The sequence below is a fragment of the Notolabrus celidotus genome, chromosome 5 (assembly GCF_009762535.1).
Source record: "Notolabrus celidotus isolate fNotCel1 chromosome 5, fNotCel1.pri, whole genome shotgun sequence".
Lineage (NCBI taxonomy): Eukaryota > Metazoa > Chordata > Actinopteri > Labriformes > Labridae > Notolabrus > Notolabrus celidotus.
The window spans coordinates 17,702,431-17,722,524 of record NC_048276.1 but is presented as its reverse complement, the minus strand read 5'-3'; the positions used below and the strand labels follow the sequence as shown (position 1 = coordinate 17,722,524).

General features: G+C 40.8%; 1 protein-coding gene across 1 annotated transcript in view; it reads right to left on the bottom strand.

Moving 5' to 3' along the window:
- LOC117812621 (gamma-aminobutyric acid receptor subunit alpha-2-like) overlaps positions 1-20,094 on the bottom strand; it is a 177,431-nt gene that overhangs the window by 70,146 nt on the left and 87,191 nt on the right. Inside the window, exons 3-4 of the mRNA XM_034683510.1 lie at positions 7,148-7,269; positions 2,909-2,976 (exon numbers count right to left, since the gene is read on the bottom strand). Coding sequence (XP_034539401.1) covers positions 2,909-2,976; positions 7,148-7,269 — 190 coding nt within the window. The remainder of the gene's footprint in view (positions 1-2,908; positions 2,977-7,147; positions 7,270-20,094) is intronic.

The following is a 20,094-nucleotide window of genomic DNA, read 5'->3' as shown; positions in this document are numbered from 1 at the left end:
ATTTAAAACACACATGAGCACTGTATATATTACATAGGGCTGCACAATTAATCAAATTTCAATCGTGATCACTTTTTGGCTGCCACGATTAAATTAGCCGCCTAAGTACCTCTCGGCTGTTGAATTTCCTCGCAAGGACTTCATAACTGCGCGTGTGAAATATTATTATCTGCGCTTGAATATGTTTTTAAGAGCTCTCCCGTTTTGACATAAATCTAAAGCCATTATTCCCTTTTCTGTATAAGCTGTAATTGTTTCCATTGAGTTGCACTTCGTGATTGCACTCTGTAATAGCATATTTATTCAGTTACCCCTTGGTAAATTCTAAATTCTTGGGTAAATTTTATTTTTTTATTATTTGTCATTTATTCTTATTTCAATTTGCACTGAAAACGGTTCACATATTGTTTGTTTTAAAGTAGTGCAATAAAAAGGTTTCTTGACTTGCACTGAACCAGAGACACCTTTTTTAGAGGTGTGCACTGAAATTTCCCAGCGATAATCCATTAGCACCTCACGTTGACATGTTGAGTCTGACTCCGGTAAAGTCCAGCTGTGAAGTCTTGTTACAGTATCAAGACGCCTCTTGTGGGAACAGAAATTAGCTCAAATGTCTCCGGATCTCACTTAGCTTACGTCACGCGGGGCTGTCGAGCCAGCTCAGCGATGAGCCGGAGAAACAACCCTTGTGCTTGAGGCGCTCAATTAGAGCTGCATGATCAAATATGTCAAATGGTGCATGAGGTCTCAAGACAAAGCATGAGCCATCTCCAGTATCTGCTGTTTAAAGGAGGTCAGCCAGGGCACGCAATGCAATATCTGCTGGAGTGCTATTTAAAAACACTCAGACCAAGAACAGCTTGTCCAGAAATGTACTGAAAACTGTAACTGTCTTAATAAAAAGTCATGTACGGGAACAATAGAGTTTTATTTCAGGAAAAGGTTTGCACTGCACTTTACTTTTCACTAACATTGTTTGACTCTTATGACTAAAAAATATCAATGAACAGCCTAATGCATATTATTAATTAATGCACAGTGTCAAGCCAACAGTTCAAGCCAGACTACCAAAACACAGCAAAGAAGAATATTTGGGACAGTGGCAGAACTTTTTGAGGAAAGATTGTGTGAGTTTGTGACAAACTGGATTTATAATAATGTCACCTTCCTCTCGCACAGGACCAGACAACTTCTACAGAACAGATGGGCATAGATTGGACGGGAAATGAAAGCCAGTTAGGCAGGAGTGAAGGAGTCTGTTCGAGCACCCTCTAGTGGATGTTTGACATCCATCGCAACATGAACAGGTAAGAAAAAGACTTGGTATCAGGTTTTTGCATGTATAAAAATAGACAAATGTGTCTGCAAATGATTAGTTTGGAATTAAAGTACATATACCCAATGTGTCAAAATCATGTGTGAAGAGAAACATCATGTGGACAGGTAGGAGGCCTCCTGCTGAGAGCAGCTTGCTCTGAGTGCGACAGGAGTGAGTTTAACAGAGCTGTCGTCTGTCAGATTGTGGCCACAGAGAGAGAGTGAGAATGTGAGAGAAGAAACAGGAGGAGTTTGATTGAGTTGGTTGGTTGGTTGGTCACCATGCTGTTTACCTTCATCTCTGCAAAGCGCATCATTTTGAAATTACTTGCACCAGATATTAGGAGAACATTTTACTATTATTAACTAGACCAAGTTAACTGTCCTTGGTACATGACATGAATGAACTTAGGTGCTTTTGTGCTGGAATTTCTCAGATGTTCCTCTTTCAAAGCTAAAAATGTCTCAAAAGAGAAAACCTTGAGTAATGGAGGAAGAAATAGCCGCTGCACTCATTGAAAACATTGTTAGAGATATTTTACTAGGACAAGAAGATGTGAAAAAAATGGAACGAATGCTCTAAATGTGGAGAACACATTTCTTATATATAGCATAGTTTTTTAAATATTAAACAATAAAATGTGTTCAATCCCTTGTACAAAACACACAGGTACATTTGTCAAAGTGAAACTGACAGCTACAGTGAACAGTCTTGATGCTTTAGCAACATGTAAACATTAGGGATGCACCGATCCCACTTTTTAGGTCCCGATACCGATATCGATACCTGGGCTTTGGTGTCTGCCGATACCGATACTAGCCGATCCGATCGTGGTATTGATTTAACAATCTCTATTCCTTAATGTGAGGATAGAACCATGTTTTCTGCAACTTCAGTCTTTTCTGACTTGATGGTGAACTGTACCTGGGTTCCAAGTGCTAAACGAGAGGCTGGAATCCCTTAATTTCAAGGATCCGGAACAATTAAATCCAATAACCTGTCAGTTTTTTCACACTTTGAATCCAATGATAGAAGGTTTCTTCCTTCTTTGCAGTAGGCTACAGCTGACATAAACTTCCTCCTTTTTTATTTTTCAGCGCGACTACCATCCATCGAAACATTACTGCTGCACATGTTGCAACTTTCCGGCGGAGTTGCTAGCAAAAGAAGCATGCACATAAACTGCAGAGCCTCTGTAGTTATCCTCCATCATGCTCCACCGGGCAAAAATACAAAGACCAGCCAGCGCTGATGACGTAGGAGACGCACATGGCTGTTGTAAACACAGAAAAGCATAGAACTGAGATGAATAGATCTGCCATATGTATCGGCACTATATATCGGCCCTTTGTCACCGATATCCAATCTAGCCTTTTGAGTCCGAACTGGCCGATATCCGATACCAGGATTGGATCAGTGCATCCCTACATACAGGTACATTTGTCAAAGTGAAACAATGACAGCTACAGTGAACAGTATTGATGCTTTAGCAACATATGAATATATTGAATTCCGTTGTAATATAAGCAGAGGAGCTCAGACTTGATTATTCGTACTGATTTATCAAAGTGAGAGGAGATGTGTACTCACCATGTCAGTGTCCGACACGGGCCCAAAGCTGGTCACGTAGATGTTAGTCCTCACTTCTGTCACGCTCTCTGAAGAAAAGAGAAAACAAAGATGCAGAGAACATCACAGTGCAGTCTGTATACAGGAAGCTTTGCTGCAGCTCTGTCTTTGTTAAGCTGATTGTTTGTGAACATGACAGTGAAGTCTGCCTGTTGGCACTTCAATAAGCCGATTCTTGCGAAGTATTCAGCTGTAATCAAGGGTTAGAGAGCATTTCAAACAGGGAAACTGTGGATTTAGTGAGGAACGTGTTCCCTTCTGGATGGCCTAATACCTAGATTTTAGCTGTTTATGTGCATCATTTGTCAAAGTCTTGTCAACTTTGTTGTGCCACAGATTGCCGATTAAGAACATCATGCTACAGTGATAGAAACATGCTAATACGTAGATTCAGGCATTGCTAGAGAGCATTTGTTACAGCTCTCCAAAGAAATATTCAGCTCAGGATTTTTTTTTTTTTCTTGTCAACAACTTTTCAGGTCTGAAAATGTTGCTGTGCACAGCTTCTCAGATGCTCCTGCAAGTCTTTAGTTCAGTAAAACTACCATTTATTTGGCTCTGGCTTGTTTTGTCCACTACAGCATAAAATGTGCTTTGGGCCAGGCCCAAGTCTGTATCTTTGGAGAGAAGACATCCCTTTTGACCCAAAATAATTTGAGTTAGCCTGCCCCAAAAACATTAACAGTCCCTGAGGGAATACTGGCTCAGGAATAAAATGCAGCAGCTCAGCATTAAGGATGTGCACGAGTGCGCATCTGTGTGTATATTTTATCCTGATAATGTGCACACTTTGCTGCCATTACACAATTCTATGCATGCATTATAATCACATTAGACAGGATGAGGTCTATTGTGGTTTTCTGGTGGAGATTTTATGCTCTGCATGTTCCTAGAGCCAATTTAATTTTTTATATATAGCTTAAATTTTGTTTATCAAATAAAAAATTGATATATTTTTACATGTTCTGGTAGCTTGAAATCTTAATTGTTTCATTAGTTCTGTCGCAATATATCAATCCAATTATCCAGCAGCTGAATCAAGATGGATCCATAAGGACCACATCCTACTACAATCAGATGCATCAATACACAATTGGTTTGTCAGAAGTTTTAATTGTGAATGTAATTAGCCGCTCTTGATGAATTGTTTCCGGATACTTCACAGAGGATCTAAATGTAGCTCTAAGTGGGGCAGAATATTAAAAGTCGTGACAGATCAAGTTTCGCCCTCCTCACTGTGGGCTGAATCAGCTCCTCTGGGCTGAATGTGTGAAGACGACTTCAGGGCCATCGGTGAGACAAATAGCTGCTCCCAGCGGTGCAACAACCTGAGACTGATGAGGCTTTTCTCCAAAAGTGAATAGACCGCAGGCTCTAACTGTGTCCCAGATCTGAGCGACCACCCACAGGTAAAGTCTCCCATCCTTTGGCAAAAGGCCCCCATGAGAATGGAGATCCACTTCCACATTAATCATCCCTGTGACACAAATAGCTCGCACAAATACGTGATTATCACAACACCCAGTCAGCAGTTTGCATGGCAGACAGAGGCGAGGGAGCAGAATGAGTTGCCCTGTTTTTGTTTACAACAGTGCACTGGAGCATGGGGCCGAGCTAATAGAGGCTGCTGGAAATTAAATGAAATGTTCTCCACTTTCCATCAGTCTGTGTGTCTGAGACGGCCTCATGGGACTTAGTTTGCTCGATTGATGGTGGGTGCTGGATAAGGGTGTGACCAATAAGATGGAGAGTGGCCAACTTGTTTATGTTCCTGTAGAAGCCCTTGTCCTCAACTGTGAAAGAACCCCAACTTATGAGCATGTTTGCAGCTAGATGGTTTTATTATTGAAGCCCAAAATCTAAACCATTAGCCGTTTGATCCTCCAGAGAAAATACAAAAATCAACATTATTTTACCAATGGCTGGAAAATGTATAATGACATTTGGCTGTTAAGGTGCTTGTGGACTAGCGGTGGGAATTGATAAGATTTTATCAATGTAAATGCCATTGTCGATTCTGCTTATCAATCCAATTCCCTATCAATTCTCCTAACGATTCCGGAGTATTTTTTTGAGGGGAAAAACATAATTAAAAACATATTAAACATAAATGCTGCCATATGATGCATCGCACCAGATTCAGCTTTAAGCTCATTTACATCTGCAGTCCTTTGGCAGGTCCCTTGAGACAAGTTGAATTATGGGGCTCAAGTAGCATACATAGCAGCCACCTTAACATTGCTGTCAAAATAAAATAAGGTGAAATCCAGAATATAAGTTGCATTTGGGATTAAGACAATCTGTTTTGTGGGGGCCTTAAGTAATGTGCAGTTTCTGTGCAGCTGTGAAGCTCTTTCTACAACCATCTGTCTTTGCCATTCTGCTAGCTACGAGTAGAGTAGTTGAGCTCAGCCTTTCATGAGCCATCGTCTGGGTAAAGTGCCATGAGATAACAGAATACCTCTCTGCACTCTACACTGGTGTGTTGGTTGCAGTGATGTATAGGACACAGCCCTATTTTTTTGTTCTTTTAGAAGACAAAACAGGTATTAAAGGCCTGTTTCGTCCATCCATCCATCCATCCATCCATCCATTATATTGACCACTTATCCCGTTAGGGGTCAGTGGGGCTGGAGCCTTTACCAGCTGGCTTCGGGCAGAAGGCAGGGTACACCCTGGACAGGTCGCCAACCTATCACAGGGCTAACACAGAGAAACAGACAACCATTCACGCACACACTTGCACCTACAGGCAATTTAGAGTGATCAATCAACCTGGTAAGCATGTTTTTGGACTGTGGGAGGACTGTTTCGTACACTGAATTTTTTTTATTTTTTATTTTACAACTAGACATAAGTGGTATGCATTGCTATTCACATGAAGTAAAAGACCAGACTAATGGCCTTGGTGAGGCTCTGAATGCTGCTCTTTAATCTTAATTTGAAGAGGAAAAACAATATACAGAAGGAATATATCATTTAAAAAGAGGCCATATTGCTGTGTAATGAATTAAAGATAGATAGATAGAGCTTTATTTGTCCTTAATAAGGAGATTTGTTGCCACCGTCTGTACAGGAATACATGTAAACTAAAACCACCTGGCAGTCTGTAATTGGGAAAGTCTATTAAGTCCAAAATATTAATTTCTTTTTAAGAAAAGTGAGGAACTATATCATGAAGTGCCTTTAACTGCATTAAAACAAGTGAAAAAAAAACAGTTAACTGGGTTCTAGCCCTCTGTTAAACTATTCAGTCAGCCTTTTCAGCCAAATCTAATTGGTGTAAAAGCCTGCTCTGTTTCACTGCAGCTCACAGGTCTGCACTCCAAGTCACTGGACTACAAAGAGAAGTCGTTTCAAGCGGTTCAGGCCACCTCATCTCCTTGCCTTTGGAGCTCTGTGAAGCTCTGCAGCTCAAAGGCACAATCTGACATTAGCGTCTTGTGCCTGCTTCTTCTCTCTGGTTGCTTCCATGGAGTCCAGGTCATGCGGCCTGGTGGGTCTGCGGCCTGGTGGGTCTGCAGCCCGGTAGCCTCGCTCGTGGCTCCAGCAGCAAGCAGCGGAGCAGAAAGGAGCGTTCCAGCTGGCTGACTGAGGAACGGCCGAGCCTGCTTGAGCATGTGTGCTCACTGTGATGCAGTTTGCTGTCCTTGGGGGGGGTGAATATTTGGACGAAAAGGCATCAATTAAAGGGCTTTTCACTGACATATGTGCTGATTTGCCATTTGGGCATGACTGAACAAAGACTTCAACTCAGGGGAAGCCAGATTTCTGCACACAGTGACCTGACCTTAGTGATCCTGTTGCCAGTGTCCTAACTGTATGACTGCTAGTAGTAGAAGTAAAGTTCAGACCGAGTGAGTGAGTAGCTCTCGATTTATTAAGTCTAGAGATGACCACAGGGAATGAACAACTTAGTAGAGACCCAAAAAAACATTCATTTGGACAGTAACAACCAAAAGAATGTAAATTTCACTCATATAACAATAATCCTAAACTTGAAAGTGAAAATAATATTGGCTATACTGCAGCCAGTCAATAGGGGGGGCTCTAAATCTTTGGGCTTCAGGGTCAGTGAACAGTTACTGTCCATTTTAACATCCAGCCTGAGGCAGAAACAGCGACACATCAAGCAGCCTGAAACCTTCCCTCTCTGTATCTGTCTGTGATTTGTTGAACTCCAGCAGTAGACTTTCTTACCTCCCAGCCCGGGACGTAGCCTGTTGTCGTATCCATCCAGCAGCCCATCGAGGATTCGGGTGAAAATGGTGATATTGTCTTTACTATCATCCGGCAATGGTTCTCTGTGTCCAACGACTGCCCTGGAGGAGGAGACGGAGACAGAACAGTGGAGTTAAAAGATGGAAAACCTATGAAATGTGAAGAAGACCTTGATATATAGTTGAATAGAGTCACTGAGACTCAGGTAAATCCAGTGTGTAGGTGTAAAAGCCTGCTGTTTATTTCCAACAGATATACTCCAAGTAGTATACACACAGTGCAGTGGAAATGTTTTCACATACATATGGATGGATATGGATATACTTATGATTTATTCATAAGAGCATTAGAGCTGCTTTCAAAGTAAATAAATTATTAAATAATGATTCTATATTCCCATCAGTGAGGTTATCCGTGGCCATCCAGCCGTGATGGGGGCTGTCCATCAATCAGTCTGGTTGTATGTGAGGTTTCTGCCTCGTTAGAAAGTTTGTATTTTCACTGTTACAAAGTGTTTGATCATAATGGATGCTATGAGGCTTTTTGTGTATCTTGGTATTAGATAAGTTGTGCTGCAGGACTTTGAGACACGTTTTGGTGTTTTTTTTGTGAAGATATCTTGACCAGGATTAAAATGTAATTCTTTAAAAAAACTATAATTTACTTGAATTTCCTCACAGAAATGAAAAAAGTGTATTTTTGCCATAAACTGTAAAAATAATGGACGTAGTATCCGTGATGTCGCCCATCTGTTCCTGAGTGCTGTTATGAAGCCAATCGACGGTGGCAGCCATATTGGAAATGTGGAACTCAACCAGTCAAAGTGTGACGTAAAGGGGCAGAGTTGAAGCCTCCTTGCCAACAGCTATGTGTTCACGTCTGGGAGTCAAGTCAGTCATGTCCTTATTCGGGCAAAAACTTGTAATCTTAATATCTTCTGAACCGTGCGTTATGAAAAAATTCACCCCCCGTACAGTGTGTGTCGATAGAGAAATTAGCTACGTTGAGCCAAGCCGTTTTTTGAACCAGGCTATAAACATGTTTATTAATGCTGCAAAGATTGTCTTTTTTGAATAGGTGTCTATGTGGTTTCTGGTGTTTCTGTTGCCAGCCTCAAGCGGATTCTCGATGAACTACAGTTTGTAACACTTCCGCATGGGCTTCATCGTTTGAGACCGGAGGTTGCCGCTTGGTTGTTACTAAGACGGTCAGGACCTCATCTTGATGTGATTAAAGTCCAAGTAAACAAGTTTATTTTTGTATCACATGCTGTTTTGTCCCTTTGGCACACTGTAGTTAAGCTGCTGTAGCATCTTCCTGCCTTCTGCTACTGCCATGATGGAAAATAGCGACACTACAGAGGTTTTGAACCGCACTTTGAACCTTAAAAACTCCCACGGCTTGGTTGACAAGTCAGAAGCAATATGCACTTTGTGTCAAATTTAATCAAAATATAACTGACGTAGTTCAAGTTAAAGCCACCAACTATGAGCCAATTGTTTGACAGCCCTTGTTGTAATTAGTTCAACGTGTTGGAGCACAAAAAGTAAAGGCCAGATTTGGAGCATCAGACACTTAAAAGAGCGGGTTTGGTCTAGTGGTCCAGCTCAGTAGAGTTATTATATAGGATGTCCAGTAATAGATCTATAGAGCTAAAGATACAAGTGTTTATCATGCAAAGTTGAGTCGTCCTCTCTGTGCCAGAGAGGACGACTCAACTTTGTTTACATATCTGGTCATAGATCTAAGAGCAGAGTGATAAACGTTCTTATTTACAGAGAGGAGTGAGTGTAATCCTATACATCTCCACACATGATGCAAATACTCAGTACAGTTTTATCAGGGGATTTATCATATGCTATCAGCCACTGCTTATTAATTTGCATGGCCCACAATCCCCCACAGAGCAATATAGTGGTGAGATGAAAAGGCCACTATACTGTAGGTGCACTGATGAGTTAATGAGTACATCTTTAATTAAACCTAAATCCCCCAAGGAACTGCTCTATAATATCCAAGTAACCCCATCAACAACCAGCCCCCCCGTCTACATGCACTTACCCTCAGACACTTGGCATTGTGCTACTCAGTAAGGATTAAACTCAAAGAGTAACTCTGAATTTTTCATCAGTTTGTTTTATTTTATTTAACCTTTATTTTACTGCCAATAAACAATGGAGTGCTAGCCAAGACAACAGCATAAAAGATTCACATAAAAACAAAAAGCTCTTCCGAACTAATCAGATGCTGTTGTTTGATCCACTGCAGAGGATAAGGTATTCTTCAGAAGTGGTTTGAGTTCTCTAAGACACCTGTAGGTGGCATTTTGTTGTTAATTACCAGGCTATTAATACAGCATTTCCTCCTGCTGGCCACCTAGTATTGAGCTGCATGTAAGCATTGCAGACCAGCTGCACTAGCATGAAAAAGAAAGAAAATGTGTGCTTAATAATCATCTTAAAAACTGAACTTCCAAAGCAACTAGTCTGTAACGATCAAACACAGCTGTTAATTGATTAAGCTAACTTATTTAATGAATCATGTTATATTATACAGCACTTCCTCACAAATATCAGGCAGATGGTCCAGTGTTTTTCTCTTTTTCTCCATGATGAAATTTGGCTTTTGTTGAAATCAAGTTGGGTAAAATATAAGTAATGTTAAGATGCCATAGTTACAGTACCTTCATCAATATCCTGGGACAGCTGTTTAATGCATTTAATGACTATCTATGCTGCGTTCACAGACAGGAGGCAATAGTAGACGCTGAGTTTCCACTTGGTAATGGCAGCTTAGTAAGACTGGAGAATACACTATAAATCTAACTTAATAAATGGTCACTGTGTTTATTTTTATGGTATCGTCAGCATAAAATGAAACTTTTTGTTAGTAATGTGTACATTATTCATTAAGATAAATTATGAATAACATAGGACCCAATACGGATCCTTGTGGGACACCATTTTGTATATCCAAACTGACCAACTTGGACACATTGCATATTACTATTTGAGTGATTTGCTGACTCTTTCACAGTTTTTGGAGACAATCAAATGCACAGATAAAGAGACCATTAGTGTGGAAGGTCTTAAGACTAATGATTCTGATAAGAAGGAATTCAGCTTTATCAAGAAATCATTGTTTCCTTTTAGGACTTGCGTTGTGGCATGATGTTTTTTTTTTTAGTAACTCAACATTTGTATCCCTGGGAGCAGCAGCTTTGTCTTTTGAAACATCATCTATCAGGTAAAGGTCACTACTTCAAAGGTAGTTACAATCATATGTCAGTTGAATAATGTTGAGGATTTCAAAATGACATGCTTACATGCTCTCAACAGGAAACAGCAGCTTGTTTTGAGGCGTTTGGGCAAATGACTGGAGCCAGCTTAGTGGCTATTATGTGGGCATGTGTGGGCGATAAATATCAGTTAGGCATCATGGCTCCCTCATGTTCCAGCTGTGTGTGGCACAATAAACAAGAACATCAAGATTTATAAAGCAAAAAATAGGAAGAAAAGTGTTTTGATTTTTTAAGCGAGACAACTGCTGTCAGTATTTCATGATAACGTTTTTACTGCAGAATTAATTGCACACTGATAATGCTGTCTTTGCCTGCCATGTTGAATTATCATATTCATACCGATTTCCTTTGACAAAACACTGTCTGGTTGCACCATAAACAGATGCACCAGTTGTTCATCTGTGGCCCTATTACAGAATCTTCCTGTCTGGATCTCACTGTGAGGAATTGTTCTCTGTTTATGAAACAGCCAACAATTTAATACTGACGCCTCTGCATGACTTAAAGCATCAAAACAGACCACCAGCAACAAGACTGCCCACATCTTTATCACTATTTATAATGCATGCTGCACCTGGTCAGATTGTGATGTGGCATTTACAGCACACAGATCAAAAGAACCTTTGTTTGCATTTTCTTTGACAAAGTGTCACAGTGATGGCAGACAGGTAAAGGGAAGCACAATAGACACCTATGGAAAGGACAGATCAGCAAAGAGATGAGACACACTACGAAATTCAATGAATAAGGCCTGGTGCAAATAACATACCACTTTAAAATGCAAAGAAGTGTTTTACCCACAAGATGGGGGCATTATTTTAATCTTAAGTTCCAAAGCAACTCATTTCTTAGTCCTTTAAAATTAAATTCACATTCTAACCAACTAGTCTTAAAGGGATATTTCAGTTTTTTTGAAGTGGGGTTGTATGAGCTTTAAATCACTAGTAATTGTGGGGGTCACAATAGATGCTGCTCAGCTCGGCTCCTTTAATGAGAAACTGCAAGGAGAATCAGAACGCAAGTTAGGCTGCCGTTCCTGGCGGCAAAGTTAAGTGCAGAAAAAAATCCAAGTAGAGCGTACAGCAAAACTGAAGTGAGTGCTCAGGTCGGAATCTTTCAAAACGTGCTAAATCACGTGGCAGAAATGACACCGTCTGCAGAGGTAACCCAGCTTGCATGCTGATTCTCCCTGCAGTTGCTCATTAAAGGAGCCGAGCTGCATCATTGTGGCCCTGACAATTACTAGTGATTTAAAACTCATACAACCCCACTTCAAAAAAACTGAAATATCCCTTTAAGGTAAGAAAACTTTTGATTCCAAAATAGAGATGCTGTGCAAAATGTTGATAAATACAGATATTGAGAGTTTTCAAATCATTGAAACCCTGTATTTGTTTGAAAAAAGCGCAAAGAGAACACATCAGATGTTAAAACGGAAAAATTGTACTGTTCAATAAAAAACAATGCTCATTTTTAATTTGATGTCAGCATCATGTTTAAAAAAAGAAGGGGCATGGACAACAAAAAATGACTTTGTATAAAGCTAAAAGAAACACCTGGAGGCACATCTCGTTTCTAAACAGGTTAATTTGCAACAGGTTAGTAACATGACTGGGTATTAAAAAGACATTCCAGAGAGGCTGAGTCTCATAAGTAAAGATGAGAAGAGGTTCACCACTATGTGAGAAACTGTGTGAGCCAAAAGTTCACAATTTCAGAATAATGTTCCTGAGCATAAAATCATTTGGGGATTTGATCATCTACAATTCATACTATTCAGATCTTGACAAAACTGTATAAGGGCCCAAACCAATCCTAGATGTCTCAGGCTGCACTGCATTAAAAATAGGCATGACTCTGTAGTTGAAGTCACTGCATGTGCTAAAAATCACATCCAAAAAGTCATTGTCTGTGAGAAACAATTTGTCGCTGCATTCACAAATGCAGGTTAAGACTGTAGCATGCAAAGAGGAAACCATCTACAAGAGGGACTCTGACATCGTAGAAAACTGTCCTCTGGTCTGACAAATCAATATATGACATTCCCCTTTGGAAATTATGGATGCTGCGACCTCTGCTCGAAAGAAGGGAGGGGGACCACTAGGCTTTTTATTAGCACACAGTACACAAGCAAGCATCCATTGTGTGGGGATGCATAAGAGCCCATGGTGTGGGGAGTTTACTCATCTGGGAAGGTGCATTAATGCTGAACAGTATAGTTTTTGGAGCAACATATGCTGCCATCCTGCATTCCAGCGAGACGATGCTCAACCAAATTCTGCACTGACTACAACAGCATTGCTTTTCTGTAGTGGAAGAATCTGGGTGCTAAACTGGCCTGCTTGCATTCTCGACTTGTCACCATGAATCATGCTGGACACAAAGCGAGGCGGAATACTGTAGCAGCACCACTTTTTAACAGCTTTTCTCCCTCATAAGGTCATGATCACGCATTTAAAGAAGACAGTGCTATACTGTTAAGTAAATAAACTTTGTGGAGGGCTGTTCTGACTGAAAAAAACCTATTTGAGACAAGTGACTCAAGAGGTGAGTGGAATGACTCTAGAAGAATTAGTCATGGGCAGTGGAGCCTTACCTCACAACTGTCAAAGTGACTGTGGGGAGAGCTCAACAATCATACTGGTAGTGAGCAGGATTGCAGACTCCACATGTTGAAAACAGATGGTACTACAGGGCTCCAGAGTGCGACCAAAATTTTTAAGAGTGCGACAACATTTTTCTAGGTCGCACTGGTGCACCTGACGTTGCCCGGGTGAAAACATAGATTTTTTTTTTCGCAAGCCATCATCTCTGCTCTCCTGTGACTGAACTCACATTCATGTTAGGATCATATAGTGGTCTAAACCAATAAGAGACAGCTCGTGCGGGTCTTGGCCTCTGATTGGCTGTGGCCTCGTTCACTGCTCCAAGTTTTAAAATTGCGAGAGACCTGAGCGCCAAGCAGCCTTACTGAAACAGAAGAAGAACGCGGCGAAACTAGCGAAAATGAAGAAAGGTCGAAATATTGAACGTTTTTTCATTAAGAAAACAGACCCTACTGTTACAACCAGCCCTGCTCCTGTCATTCTCTCCATCCCCACTCCTGAGATTCCATTCAGCCAAGACACGGAGCCCCCGGTCCCTGGTAAAATGCCAAGCCCCGGTCCTTTGGCGATAAAATTAGACTTGGAACCAGAGGCGACAACCAAGTCTGAGCTAGAGCCTGGCCCCGAGACTCAAATTAAAAAGCCCAAATTTTATTCTTTTAGACAGGACTGGTTGAAAGAATTTACCAGGCTGAGGTAAGACAAAGGAAGGAACACAATGCACTGTCTTTACTGTCAGGAGTGTGGTCAGAATATGGCAGGTAATAGTGCATTCGTAAGCGGGTCAACAAGGTTTCAGATCGAAACATTAAAAAAACACAACATGTCTAAAAAACATACTCAGGCAGGCAGTAATGATCAGGTCCTCTGAGGAATCAGAAATGATAATCAAATTTAATGTTGCATACAACATTTTCTTTTTATACATCATTGTGCATCAAATAAAGAGCATTTCTTGACACCTTTTTTTGTTTAAAAATCATTCTCATTTTATGAAAGTTATGGAGAGCGATAAAAAGGTGACTTTATGGTTTTAAAGGCGACACAATAAAAAATGTGGGTGCACCTAAATTTTGTGCTGGTGCACCTAAATAAAAAAAAAAAGTTAGGTGCACCAGTGCAATCAATGCAGGAAGTTAGTCTGGAGCCCTGTACTAGAACAAGCTACACAGATAAATACATACTGTGGAATTTGCTGAACAAGTTGGAAATATCAGGAGGAAGACTGTTTCAACCTTTATGAAAGGATTTTATATAACACTGCGACTTGTATTCTGGATTTTATGCCCCCACTTTGTCCATAGGAGCTACCAACTATGACACAAAACAGAAGAAACAAAAACACCCTAAAGAACTGGATGCTGGTCAGAGATATAAATGTAAAAAGAGGAAGATAAAGTCTCCTTTCCTCCTCTTCCCTTCATCTTCATCAGTCTGATGAAAAGCAACGGTCCGAACATCACTTGTGGGCATATTTTTCATTACATTTGCATTGGAGCAGCTTCTGATGTACTTCCCCTATTTACACATAAGAAGTTCCTCATAGCTGTTTCAAGCCTTTTTGGTAAAACAATGAGTGTTTAAAACAATATTTCACTCTTTGGTTTAAGGAAAACAAATTATTAGTAACTCCAAGAACCCCAGATTATGTTACTTACTATATATGGTTAGAACATCTTAAACACACTATTAAATACACTACTATATATAAGGGGTGAGTATTGGCAAGAACTTCACGATATATTATCAATTCACAATACTTGGGTCACAATACTATAGTATCACGATAGTACTGCAATTTCACTATCTTGTGTTATATTGCGATATTCTACACAGTTAACTAAGAAAAAAATAGAGATGGTGTATATGTAAATCACACAATATTACTTAAAATTGAAAGGACAAATTAAATCAAAACTATTTGATTGAAAACAACTTTTCCACTTAACTGTTTTTGAAATATTGAAGTCATATTTTAGTTCCAACTCGGCTAAATATGAATTTTTATTTTTACAAAAAATCAATCTTAAGAGTTGAAATATCAATATTATATCTGAGGTCAAAGTATCGCGATATATTGCTGTATCGATATATTTTCACACCTCTACTATATACTCACAAATGATGGTTCTTTTTCCCACATTGCTTGTTTCTCATTGAAACATATGCTGAAAGTTACAAAAAGATGAGCGAAAACAACACAGAACTGAACAGTGAGGGGGATAAGTTGGAGGTGTTGGCAACATCTGTAGAGTAATCCAAAGAAGTTCTCTTTGGATTATTAACAACGTTAACTCAGGAGACAAAAGGAACTTAGTGGGCTAAGACAGCAGCTGTTGGTTGTGTAAAAGCAATAAAGAGCAGATTTTAAAGTTTAAACAAGTGAGCTGACACTGTCTGGGGCAGAAGTGAGAATGAGGACAGCTTAGCTGTGACATTGTTTTGAGGGAGTTTAAAATTTTGAAAGTTAGGATTCTTTAAATTCCCTTTTCCTTTGTGATGTTAGGATAGAAACAAACAAAGAGGCTGCTAAAGGAGGATTGGTAGGAATGTAAAGGCTCCCTTTGTGTCACAGTTGCAGATTTGTCCACTTAACCATGTCTGAAATCTTCTATAATTTAAAGAGGAGAGTCCTCATGATTAGACAGATGATGTCAGATATTTTCTGCTCAGTATCTCAAAGTGCACTCCGCTGTGACTGAGCTTCTTAACACTGAGCTCACGATTTGCACCTCATTGAGCAGGGCACAGTCTGATATATTCTGCTTGTCAAACGGGTACCTAACTGTATAATTAACAGGGTTCCCACGCGTCCTGGAAAACCTGGAAAACCTGGAAAACAGTTGACCAGTTTTCCAGTACTGGAAAACACCTGGAAAATGGGAGAAAAAGTAAAATGTCCTGGAAAATCACATATAGTCCTGGAAAATTATTCCAACATGGCTGCGTGCAACCTGACCCTATTAACAAAACACATCCCCATTCATTGAAAGTTGAGCGCACGCTGTGCTGGAAAAGACAGCAACACTGCGCAACTTTTTTCACATCTTTTCTCCTTCACTTCATAATCATGCATTCACAGAAAACGGGGGGTATATTGTTTCTGTTTTATGGTACATTTGGCTCAATTACCGTACTCTAGCTCAGTTGTTCTCAAAGTGGGGTCCTGGGACCCCTGGGGGTCTGCGAACCATAGTGTGGGGGTCCGTGAAATAATTTGAATACATTTCTAGTAAATCATAAAATTGTGCTGTGTCATTACAAAACCGCATACACCATTGTTATGATACCATTTGGTGGCTCGAAGGGATATGTGAGTCTTGCTACTGTTAATTTTCTGAAAGCGTTTAAGATCAATTACTTGAAAAGTATAAATGCTGTCATGTTGAGTCCACAAGGAATGAAATGACCCTCTGTTTTAAAGTATACAAGTGGTATTTACTTGATTCAAATTGAAGTGTTATCTGTTTATCACTATGGTACAGGTCTGAAGTATTTACATTGATACGTTTTACAATACAAATAGTTCCAAGGGCAACTAAGAGTGCAAATGGTAGTAAGCATGTGCTTTAGTGATGGGAAGTTGGGCTCTTTTCAGAGAGCCGGCTCTTTTGACTCTGCCCCCAAAGAAGAGCCGGCTCTTTTGACTCCCGAACGGCTCTTAATTTAGGATCTTTTGTAGCCGTATATTTAACCTTAATTTTGCAAAAACTAATGGTTTGTGTGTAAAAACCCTTTTACGTACTGTGTTTTTATGAGAAGCCTTATAATTGCCCAATTGTGTGCATTTATTCTGTTACAAAAACATTATCACCCTGATACTAGGGTTATGATTAGGGTTAGGGTTAGGGTTGTGATTAGGGTTAGGGTAAGGGTTGGGGTTGTGATTAGGGTTAGGGTTGTGATTAGGGTTATGATTAGGGTTATGATTAGGGTTGTGATTAGGATTGGGGTTAGGGTTAGGGTTAGGGTTGTGATTAGGGTTGTGATTAGGGTTATGATTAGGGTTGTGATTAGGGTTGGGGTTAGGGTTAGGGTTGTGATCAGGGTTAGGGTTAGGTTAGTGATTAGGGTTAGGGTTGGGATTAGGGTTATGATTAGGGTTGTGATTAGGGTTAGGGTTGTGATTAGGGTTATTATTAGGGTTAGGGTTGTGATTAGGGTTAGGGTTGTGATTAGGGTTAGGGTTGTGATTAGGGTTATGATTAGGGTTGGGGTTGTGATTAGGGTTAGGGTTGTGATTAGGGTTATGATTAGGGTTGTGATTAGGGTTAGGGTTGTGATTAGGGTTATGATTAGGGTTGGGGTTGTGATTAGGGTTACGGTTGTGTTTAGGGTTATGATTAGGGCTGTGATTAGGGTTGGGGTTAGGGTTGTGATTAGGGTTAGGGTTGTGATTAGGGTTAGGGTTGGAGTTAGGGTTAGGGTTGTGATAAGGGTTAGGGTTGTGATTAGGGTTAGGGTTGTGGTTAGGGTTGGGGTTAGGGTTGTGATTAGGGTTTGGGTTGGGGTTAGGTTTAGAGTTGTGATTAGGGTTAGGGTTGGGGTTAGGTGTGTGATTAGGGTTAGGGTTGTGATTAGGATTAGGGTTGGGGTTAGAGTTAGGGTTGTGATTAGGGTTAGGGTTGTGCTTAGGGTTAGGGTTGGGGTTGTGATTAGGGTTGGGGTTAGGGTTCGTGTTGGGGTTAGGGTTGTGATTAGGGTTAGGGTTGTGATTAGTGATTAGGATTAGGGTTGTGATTAGGGTTAGGGTTGGGGTTAGGGTTAGGGTTGTGATTAAGGTTAGGGTTGTGATTAGGGTTAGGGTTGGGGTTAGGGTTAGGGTTAAAATTAGGGTTAGGGTTATGATTAGGGTTGGGGTTAGGGTTAGGTTTAGAACCAGAACTAAACTTAAGCATATAGAACCAGAACCAAACTCATGCAAACAGAACCAGAATCAAACTCAACCAGAACAGAACCAGAACCCTACCAGAACCGAACCAGAACCAAACACGAACCGAACCAGAACAAAACCAAACCAGAACCGAACCAGAACCGAACCAGACCCGAACCAGAACCGAACCAGAACCGAACCAGAACCGAACCAGAACCGAACCAGACTTGAACCGAACCAGAACCATACCAAAACAGAACCAGAACCAGAACCAAACTCAAGCAAACAGAACCAGAATCAAACTCAACCAGAACAGAACCAGAACCCTACCAGAATCGAACCGGAACCAAACCGAACCAGAACCGAACAAAAACCGTACCAGAACCGAACCAGAACCGAACCAGACCCGAACCAGAACCGAACCAGAACCGAACCAGAACCGAACCAGAACCGAACCAGACTTGAACCAGAATCGAACCAGAACGGAACCGAACCAGAACCATACCAAAACAGAACCAGAACCAGAACCAAACTCAAGCAAACTGAACCAGAACCAACTCAGGTAAACAGAAACAGATCAAACTCAAGAAAACTGAACCAGAATCAAACTCGAGCAAACAGAACCAGAACCAAACTCAAGCAAACAGAACCAGAACCAAACTCAAGCAAACATTATTGTCCTCAGGTTGGCATTGAGAAAAATCAGATACCTCAGCTTGGATGGGCTGATCCAATTTCTCCTCTCAGTGAGTATTTGCCCGGTCTTTAAGAAGACTCTCTCTGAAGAAACAGATGAAGTCAGGATACACAGCCTCCCCTCCATCACCTGTATCCTATATCCTCACATATGATTGGCCGAATGGCCGCCATGCTGACCAATGAAAACAAAGTTCTTGATTAGGGTTAGGGTTGGGGTTAGGGTTAAGGATTAATTTAGGATCTTTTGTAGCCGTATATTTTACCTTAATTTTGCAAAAACTAATGGTTTGTGTTGAAAACCCTTTTACGTACTGTGTTTTTATGAGAAGCCTTATAATTGCCCAATTTTGTGCATTTATTCTGTTACAAAAACATTATCACCCTGATCCTAGGGTTATGATTAGGGTTATGATTAGGGTTAGGGTTGTGATTAGGGTTAGGGTTAGGGTTATGATTAGGGTTAGGGTTAGGGTTATGATTAGGGTTAGGGTTGTGATTAGGGTTAGGGTTGTGATTAGGGTTAGGGTTGTGATAAGGGTTAGGGTTGTGATTAGGGTTATGATTAGGGTTAGGGTTGTGATTGGGGTTAGGGTTAGGGTTGTGATTAGAGTTATGATTAGGTTTAGGGCTGTGATTAGGGTTGGGGTTAGGGTTAGGGTTGGGGTTAGGGTTAGGGTTGGAGTAAGGGTTAGGGTTGTGATTAGGGTTTGGGTTCGGGTTGGGGTTAGGGTTAGGGTTGTGCTTAGGGTTGGGGTTAGGGTTATGATTAGGGTTAGGGTTGTGATTAGGGTTAGGGTTGTGATTAGGGTTAGGGTTATGATTAGGGTTAGGGTTGTGATTAGGGTTAGGGTTGTGATTAGGGTTAGGGTTGTGATTAGGGTTAGAGTTGGGGTTAGGGTTGTGATTAGGGTTAGGGTTGTGATTAGGGTTAGAGTTGGGGTTAGGGTTGTGATTAGGGTTAGGGTTGGGGTTAGGGTTGTGATTAGGGTTAGGGTTGGGGTTATGATTAGGGTTAGGGTTAGGATTAGGGTTAGGGTTAGGATTAGGATTAGGGTTAGGATTAGGGTTATGATTAGGGTTAGGGTTAGGGTCAAAATTAGGGTTAGGGTTATGATTATGATTAGGGTTAGGGTTAGGATTAGGGTTAGGGTTGGAGTAAGGGTTAGGGTTGTGATTAGGGTTTGGGTTCGGGTTGGGGTTAGGGTTAGGGTTGTGCTTAGGGTTGGGGTTAGGGTTATGATTAGGGTTAGGGTTGTGATTAGGGTTAGGGTTGTGATTAGGGTTAGGGTTATGATTAGGGTTAGGGTTGTGATTAGGGTTAGGGTTGTGATTAGGGTTAGGGTTGTGATTAGGGTTAGAGTTGGGGTTAGGGTTGTGATTAGGGTTAGGGTTGTGATTAGGGTTAGAGTTGGGGTTAGGGTTGTGATTAGGGTTAGGGTTGGGGTTA